Source organism: Cyprinus carpio, unplaced genomic scaffold (genome assembly GCF_018340385.1).
Source record: "Cyprinus carpio isolate SPL01 unplaced genomic scaffold, ASM1834038v1 S000000972, whole genome shotgun sequence".
Taxonomy (NCBI): Eukaryota; Metazoa; Chordata; class Actinopteri; order Cypriniformes; family Cyprinidae; genus Cyprinus; species Cyprinus carpio.
In genome coordinates this window covers 35,896-45,061 of record NW_024873695.1, presented here as the reverse complement: position 1 = coordinate 45,061, position 9,166 = coordinate 35,896, and the positions used below count along the sequence as shown (strand labels likewise).

The following is a 9,166-nucleotide window of genomic DNA, read 5'->3' as shown; positions in this document are numbered from 1 at the left end:
ATCTTGTCAGAATGTATATGAAGAAACAACACGGCTTAGTGTTTCTACTCAAGATGTGGGTTACTGTCTGTAGGCCTACTGTTCAACTTGTTCCAAACTAAACAGATTAATTTATGGAAAGTGATGTGGCTGTAACAATGTGATGCATTGGCAATTGTCAATATAAAATGTCAATATGTACAAGAGCAAACCATGAAAAGCTCTTCTCATTATGAACTGAATTTTGTGCTTTCTTGATTTTTTAATGTTCTGTTCTGACATTAAATGTCACTTGGATTGTTGTGATCTCATTTTATATATCTAAGGTATTCGAAGAGTCTTCATCTACCAAACTATCATATAAAATCAATAGACTCTGACAGACGGACTGGAACTTGAACTTATAGACTGGACTGGAGCGCTCTGCGCTCAATGCATTATTCTCCACTAGATGTCGTCTCAGGACATTAAATGTAATCAAAACAACGTTTTCAAACGGAAAACAGAGAGAGTTTGGTAGATTGAAAACGTGTGTTGGGATTGAGAATCTCTCATAGTAATCTCTCATGAGTATAAAACCCACTGATCAGGCTGATGTGTTTCTAATTTCTTCACGTGATAAAAGCAATGGTTCCAACTAATCTGGTTAACATCAGTGTAAAAGTGCATGGTCATTGTGTGAAAGTAGTTTGAAATGTCATTCTGTTCTAGATAAAACAGTGTAAAAAACAGTGGGTAAATACTAAAATGCAGCAAGCAGTAGTATTCTGAGCAATAAGATCTTTTTTTTTTCATTTTGATGAATGTTTGATGACAATTTGTGACTTTTTTATAACTATCAAACGTTTTCACTTCATATTGCTTTTTTTATTATTAAAAATAACCATATTTCTTAAAGATGGAAACTAGAATCAAATATACATACATTAAGAGGTAACAAAAGTAAAACATCCTACTGATTGAAATGCATATCATTGCATAACAAGCATTGTTTTTTACATACTACTCTTTCTTTTAAATAGTATGCAGTATTCAGTATGCACTGCTTAGTATGCAGCCAGAATCACGCCATTGTGATCACAGCCAGTGTTCTTGTTTGAGCATGCGTGCATGATGACAAACCCACTAGACTCCACCTTCCAGTAACAAGAGATGATTTATCACGAGAACACTGGCGACAGAGGCACAGAAATCAGCCGATGCTTTCCACAAAGCCAGTGCATCTGATTTGAAAGTGTTTCATACTGCGCAAAACGATTAGAATACAGGTCCACGCGTGGGAGAACACGAGAGAGAAGACGGCGTTCAGTTTGCAGGTTGGAAGCAGCGCAAATGAAGCGATGGAGACGGATGTACTGGTGCATGTCATAAATGCATGATTGCATGGACGCTTTTCCGTCGAAATCAAACGGGTTTGTGCGACAAATTTATGCACTATTGAGTTAGAAATATAGCATGCTCTGTCAGGTTGTGAATATGCCGTGATAATGCTTCCTGATGAGGACCAAGCGACCAGTCCAGAGTGCCAAATGCAAGTCTCATAGAGGGCAAAACTGGAATTGGAGATGGAAGAAATGCATTTCACAGCCCACTTTTGGAGGCCTCGATTATACTAACCTCTGTCTGAAACTGCCGTTTCCAGCACCACGGACAGCGACCATGAAAACAGGTTACGCAGGAAAGCGTGCGTGGCTCTTCTGTTGTTCACTTTGTTCATTTTTGGTACTATGATGGGCCTACGAACCCTCAAACCCACCGATGGCTTCTCGGATCTTGCTCCAGGAATGGAGTTGATGCCTTTGGTTGGAGAGCGAATAGACCAGAGACCCAATCAGGTAGTTGAATCAGCAGGTCAAAACCACACTGCTGGGGGCAGTGACACCAAGATAGTGTTTTCCAGCTCTGGTCCCGACCACAGCATATTTTATGACATTCACATCTTCTATTATTTATGGTATGGCTCGCCACAGATGGACAGTAGTTATATACACTGGGACCATGTACTTGTACCACACTGGGACCCCAAAATAGCTGCCAGTCACCCAAATGGACGACACAATCCTCCAGATGACATTGCGTCCAGTTATTACCCTGAACTGGGACCCTACAGCTCCAGAGATCCAGATGTCATTGAATCCCACATGGCACAAATCGAAGCGGCGGCTGCAGGTTTTATGGCCAAGATGCAATTTGATGAATTATGCTTGTCATTAATTATATTTATGTTTCTTTGACTATTATAGTACAATGTAGATGGTCGTTCATCATTTAAAAAAAAAGACAAAATGTTGCTTGTTGAACAATGTATTTCCACTTTTGATGCCAGGTGTGTTGGTCCTGTCCTGGTACCCTCCTGGTGTGGCAGATGAACATGGCAAACCCACTGAGGATGTAGTGCCAGCTGTAATGGATGCTGCCCATAGACACAGTATCAAGGTAACCTGGCGAGAGATCCATAAAACTAATCTGCTTACACAAACACTTGGTTTATGGAGTTTTTTCTGATGTATTTGTTTTAAACACTGCCAGAAATGAATATGCACAATATGTACCTTTAGGGGTAAAGCTTCTTTAAATTTTGCTGAAATGCTGTTAATGTCAGTACATAAAAAAAGTTAAAAATTGTTCATTAAACTCACGGCACTTGCAAAGATGGGATTGTCAAAGATGCATTAACTGTGAACTGAGCTGCTCTGAAAACAGTATTACAAGCTGCCTGTGTGTAAACTATACAGCTATGTTTTAACTATATACTGTATCTACTTCTTTAGCTATATAGCTACTTCTTTAGATTGCAGTATTTTATTTGATAATTGTGCTTTTAAAAGATATATTGCTATTTCAGTTTTATTGATTAATTGTGAAGCCTCATTTGTTAATTTTAATGTTACATGCTTTTCATCAATTCACAAACCCCCTGCAGTTCCCTCTCAATCCCCCAGGAGTTTGTGAACCCCTGCCTTAGAGTAGTACCCTTAAGGGAATCTTTTAAAAACCTTTAAATACAAAGATGTCCCTTTAAGATGCCCCAGTGACAAATTTATGTACCCCTAAATATACCCTTTTTTTCTGTGTGTGAATGTATATGTGAGCTTATATTTACAGTATGTGGTTATGTCATATCATGACAATTTAGTGACCCTAACCTGATACCTTAAACCTAAAGTGTTCACCTTGAACGGTAAAGGTGAATGGTAAAACAACTTCCACACCAAGTCTGTGCTTATATTTTAAAATAACAAATATATAGCCTCTATTGTAAGACTTCATATAAAGACATCTGTTATGTATTTGCAGTTTTCACATTACATCATCCATATGGTGTATAAATATCAGGACATAAGCTGATATTATATCTTATCAGTTTCCTTATAAAAGGAAGTAAATATGATTTTACATATGATAATTCCTTGTAATATCCCATTTAAAAATTCAACAAGATCTATGAGTTACTAAAATAGTAGATAGGCACTAAACATGGTTTTCAGTTTTGTTGCAACCGCTGAATCGCTTGTGCTTTTGTAGATGAGCCACTGATTGTAATTTCTAGAGCTTGCCTATAGTGGTTGCAAAAGTCTTAGTTTACTGTTTATAGCTGTGTTCACCATTTCTGCCTGATGAGGTGTGACTGGGCCTTTTTGTTTTGTTTTGTAAGCCCAGAATCCCCTGGTGTCTAGAGAAGCCAGTCGGGAACACCATACCAGTGATTATTGTTATGTTGTTGTCAGTGTATTAGTTGTGTTTTCTTCCCATGTGTCTAGGAATGGTTAAATTTTAGCCGTAACATTGGGGCCTCGACCTGCTCAACTGCATTGTTTCGGGTAAACACAGATCACAGTATTCTGTATGTAGTTTTAAGTCTTGAAATACACTAGGGGCTGATTGCAAAGTCTCTGAAGAAAACATATGAATTAGTTTGGAAACAGAAAGCAATAACAGTCATTTGTGCTCATTCATGAATGCTCCCAGTGGGTGCTTGAGCAGTGGATGAATGAAGCGTATCTCTTCACTGCATGTGCTTTGTTTCACATCGGAATTGATAGTGTTGGAGTCTGGGCTTTATGTTTGACAATGATGTGTGTGTGTGTGTGTGTGTGTATGTATATATATATATATATATATATATATATATATATATATATATATATATATATATATATATATATATATATATATATATATAATTTTATCATCTACGACTAGTCAAGACAAGGCAAGGTTGCAGTTCTTGTTACCATGTTACCAATCAGCTAATCAGCAAACGTAACTTTGCCAATTATTGTAACTTGAAAATTTTACTTGAAAGCAGGTTATTATTACTTGCATTGTAACAGAAGATTGAGCTTGAAATTCCAACCCACTTCTGTCTTTGCAAGGCTGAGCTGAAGTTGTTGTTTCATCCCGGCTGAGATGTCAGAAAGGCTGGCAGAGCTAGATGCTGAAACTTTGAGGTTGTCAGGATGGTGTATTTGTATGATCGAGTCTAATGTGTTGTGAACCACTGAACCCTGAGGCACTGAGTCAACTGATGTGACTTAGACACCTTGCCTTCCAGAAAACCTTAAAGAACCTGTCCATGCGCTGTGGATATCATATCTGGGATGAATTTGTACTTTAGTCATTTTTAGTTTTTCTAAACATCTTTAAAACTTTCCAACCACCAAAGCACTACATTTTCCCTTGAAATGTTAATCTCATTTGCATTTCATGGTTAAAACGTTTTTTTTTTTAAAGAGACATTTTGTGCTTGGCTGTTAGATGGCAGTGCAAAAGAGATTTCAGAAGGAAATTGACACTTCTGATTTGCAAAAATGTGTCAAAGCAAATTCATAATTCAACAGAACATGTTCAGGGCACCATCATTTTGTTCTAATGCATCATGTGAGTGTGTCACCTTTGTAAGTTTAAACAATAAACATGGACAGAGGCTTTTTTTTCTTCATTGACTCTACCATTACAAGTCATTTCTATAGAAATAGGTGTAGCTGTAACCAGTTATTGACTACACTGGCGGTCAATCCTCAAGAAACAGAGGGTCAGTGGATCATTTCAGGTGTTGAGCACCTCTATTTTGTATTATCAGCAACCTCCTTCTCAAAAGACTGGTATAGTGCAGATGTTCATGTCCAAAGTGTCTGATGTCAAACTGACCATGACAGACAGAGCTGCATCGCTAAATGCAGGTTGTCATGGAAACAGTTTATGAAGACCTTCTGGATTGGCGGTGTGGACAAATGGTGGGTGTTTGCGCTTGGCTTTTCTCATTCAAGGCCATAAGGGCTTTGCAGTTCAGTCACCCTTGTGCATGTTGCCGTCACTGAAGTGGAGAGGGTCTGTCTCCTCTGAGTATTCAACATGACACGTCTGTGTATTCAGCTTCCATGTTTCTGGGACATTGAGAAAGTCATCTGTCAGCCACCTTACAAAGGTGTTGCAGCAGAAGTAGTAGTATCTCTGATAACATGGGTAATGAAGTAATGTCTAATATTCACAGATAAGCTTCATCTCCAGGGCATTGTGAACTTAAGAACTGTTGTAGAAAGAAATAGGGTAACACTTTATTTTAGGGGCCAATTCTCCCTGTTAACTATTTGCTTATTAGGATGCATATTACTAACATGTTGGCTGTTTATTAGTACATATTAATGGCTTATTCTGCATGACCATATTTTAGATCCCTTAATGCTACCCCATACTTAAACTTAACAACTACCTTACTAACTGTTAATAAGCATAATTAATAAGATTTTTTTTAAGTCTTAGTTCATAGTTAGTTAATAGTGAGAATTGGACCTTCAAATAAAGTGTGACCAAAAAATGGAAATATTGTTCAAAGTGAACTCTTTATAGCTGTGAAATGTTAGAGGAACATGCTCATGGTTAAATTTAAAGAACTACACCTGTGATTTTGGACGCCTGTGTGAACTTGAGAGAAGTGAACTTTACACACCAGCACAAAATTTTCCATGCAGCATTTAATTGATCAGATGACACCTGTTTTGATATTTTTGCATTTAATGCAATGACATTTACACATTTTTTTGTGTAACTTAAGTGTCCAATTACTTTTTAGTAGTATTTGTATGCCCTCTATTATATCATTATCAAGATTTGTATCAGTTTATTACAGGTATACAGACAGATGTGTAGTATGACTGAATGATACATGATTTAGAAACTTCTAGAGATTGTCTTACTTTTTTAACTTCAACTCTTTTCAGGTTGCGTTTCACCTGCAGCCCTACAAAGGCCGGACAGAGCTCAGTGTGCACGACAACATCAAATACATCATTGACAAGTAAGTTGCACCTCCTCAATACCTCCTGCACCATACCAGAACTAAAGATCACTTTGCTAACCTGAAAGTCTAGCCCTTCTCCATCCTGATGAGCTGGCTTGCTTTGAACTCAGGAGTTGGGGTGAAATTCAATCCAGCCTGGCGAACAGAAAGGAGAGTGGTGTTTTAAAAATAGAGGTCTATTCTTCCATTAATCAATCATGAAACAGAACGTATAACATGACCCGATGGTATTGTGGCTAACTCACTCAGGTTCAAGAGAACAATGGCTGCAGTGTGTAAATCTATAACACTATGACAGTCTACTGACTGTAATATATTTGCTAAACAAAATGACTATGTTAAAGTAATTTGAATTGTTCTCTAGTAACATGAATGCTTTGGAAAGAACAGATATTAAGATATTTTTGATGAAATCCAAGAGCTTTCTAACCCTACATAGACAGCAAGGTAACTACCACAGTCAAGGCACAGAAAGGTTTTATATATATAACTTCCTGTAACCCTTTACCACAAGATTTATTTCATTAATATAATGCATTAGGTATCATGAACTAACAATGAACAATATTTTTTTAAGTAAAGTAGGTTAATGTTCATTTTCCTAAATAAACATTTTTGGTATTTCAAATTGTAAAAATGTATATTTGTTAATTTATTATGAACACATGAATTAAAAATGAATATATATTCATGAATTAGCATTATAGTATGCTTTGATTTATGAATGCTGTAAAAATGTTGTATTGTTAGTTCACGATATCTAATGTATTAAGTAATTCAGTGTTACTAATTAATTTATTATTGTTTTATGTAAAAGTTATAATTCATAAAAAATTGCAGTATATGTAGATTATATAAAAAGATTATTTAAATATATATATTAAATAACTCATATTTACAGATACGGGACACACAGGGCTTTCTACAGGTTCAAGTCCAGCACTGGGAAGATCCTTCCGCTCTTTTATGTGTACGACTCCTACCTTACCCCACCGGAGGCCTGGGCTGAGCTGCTGACTGTCAGAGGCTCTCTCAGTCTGCGAGGAACTCCTTACGATGGCATCTTCATCGCTCTCATAGTGGAAGAGCGTCACAAGCAGGACATCCTGGCTGGTGGGTTCGACGGCATGTACACCTACTTTGCTTCTAATGGCTTTTCCTTTGGATCGTCTCACCAGAACTGGAAAGCGATCAAAGCATTTTGCGACAAGAACAACTTGCTGTTTGTGCCTAGTGCTGGACCTGGTTATATGGACACCGCCGTCCGGCCGTGGAACAACCACAACACACGCAACCGAGTGAATGGACGATATTACGAGACCTCTTTGCAGGCAGCGATGTCCGTAAGGCCTGATATCATCACAGTAACGTCATTTAATGAGTGGCATGAAGGAACTCAGATTGAGAGGGCCGTGCCTAAGAAGACTGTGGCCCGTCTGTATTTGGACTACAAACCCCATCAGCCAGACCACTATCTAGAGCTCACCAGGAAGTGGGCAGAACATTTCAGTAAGGAGAAAGAGCAGTGGCTTATGTGATTCGACCTCGTCACGTCTTACCATTGTTGAGTTTTGGGTTTAGAATGTTTTCATATGTTACTGACGTTATCAATGTTACAGATTACTGTCTTTCAATTTATGCATACATTTTAAAGGCAGCTAAGTAATTAGCAAGGACAAGACACCTTCTTTCTCTCTTACTTGGCCTGTTGATAAACAGTTGATTTACTGTTGCAGACAGATTACTTTGAAGAATCTTTAAAAAAAAAAAAAAAAAAAAACAATGAATGACATCTGTCCAAAACTGCTAGTTGTGATTTGCTGAAAATCAGTTTGCATTTGTCTGTTCTCATTCAATCAAGTGCATATTCATACATGGGACATCACGAACAGCCTAAAACATGTGAGAACCAATGCTGTTTGCCATCGCTGACATCAAACCTGGCAAAAAATGTTTTAATGTGCCATATTTAAGCGGACAAAAGTCATTGCACAGTTTCTATGGTATGCCTTAATGGATTTTATGTTATTTTTTTCTTTATCTCTCTTGTTTTATTTAGTCATTTTTGGACCTAAGCAGCATCTATCCTTATTCCCTATCATTGTATGGAGAAGAGAAGAGTGAACATTGTGCTATATGCCTCCTTTTGTATTCCAAGTGTGTTCTGGAAGTACATGGGACTGAGTGAATTTGTAATTTTAGCTATTCTTTTAACATTCTGAATCTGACTTCTGGCTAGCAGCAACAGTGTGGCCTCAGTATTTAAAGACTATATCTTTGTTGTGTGATTGGATGACATAGAAATAGTTGGTGGTTGTGAATAAAGATTGTTTGAATAATGGCTGATTTATTACGTTCAGTAAATCCCAATTATGCATATTGTAAAACAAAAAAATTAAAAAAAAAAAAAAGTAAATCAACTATTTCAAAAACAATAAAATACACAGAAAAAAACAAACATAGCAGGATGAATTTCTAAACAAAACCACCGTAAAACCACACTTAAGTAAACTTCTCAAATTGAATCAGTGTCTCAATGTAAATAAGAATGCAAAAATTTGTTCTGCTCATTTTTCATTAGATGCAATATTATTTTATGCAGGATACTCCTAAATAAAAACTTGAATTTATATTGATGTGATGTAAACTAATCTGAGTTTCATTAGCTAACTTCCCTCAAGGACATAACACAACATTATAGGACCGGTGTTGTCATATATGATGAATAATGTCTAGTGTAATGATCACAACGTCTGGATAGATTTTGGTTTTTCACGTTTGCTTCATGTTAGCCAGTGCTGTTACAGCAGTCTATGAATGTCAGCCCCACATAAAGCAACTTAAAAACAGAACTGGCACTTCAACAATGATGCATTATCTGAGTAA

The 9,166-nt window shown here is 37.0% G+C and overlaps 1 protein-coding gene across 1 annotated transcript; it reads left to right on the top strand.

Moving 5' to 3' along the window:
* The first annotated feature begins 1,466 nt into the window (after positions 1–1,466).
* On the top strand, positions 1,467–8,038 carry LOC109071434 (glycoprotein endo-alpha-1,2-mannosidase-like protein). The gene is made up of 5 exons (XM_042753986.1): positions 1,467–1,501; positions 1,622–2,148; positions 2,306–2,415; positions 6,201–6,277; positions 7,182–8,038. Exons 1-5 carry the CDS (start codon positions 1,467–1,469, stop codon positions 7,816–7,818), a joined length of 1,386 nt encoding a protein of 461 aa, XP_042609920.1. The 3' UTR covers positions 7,819–8,038.
* The last annotated feature ends 1,128 nt before the right edge of the window (positions 8,039–9,166 follow it).

What these genes read in the sequence shown, in the direction of transcription:
- LOC109071434 (XM_042753986.1), top strand. Translation starts at nt 1,467, where the DNA reads ATGCTTCCTGATGAGGACCAAGCGACCAGTCCAGA. An exon ending in CCCATAGACACAGTATCAAG is followed by an intron (nt 2,416 to 6,200) that starts GTAACCTGGCGA and finishes AACTCTTTTCAG; the next exon opens with GTTGCGTTTCACCTGCAGCC. An exon ending in ATCAAATACATCATTGACAA is followed by an intron (nt 6,278 to 7,181) that starts GTAAGTTGCACC and finishes TCATATTTACAG; the next exon opens with ATACGGGACACACAGGGCTT.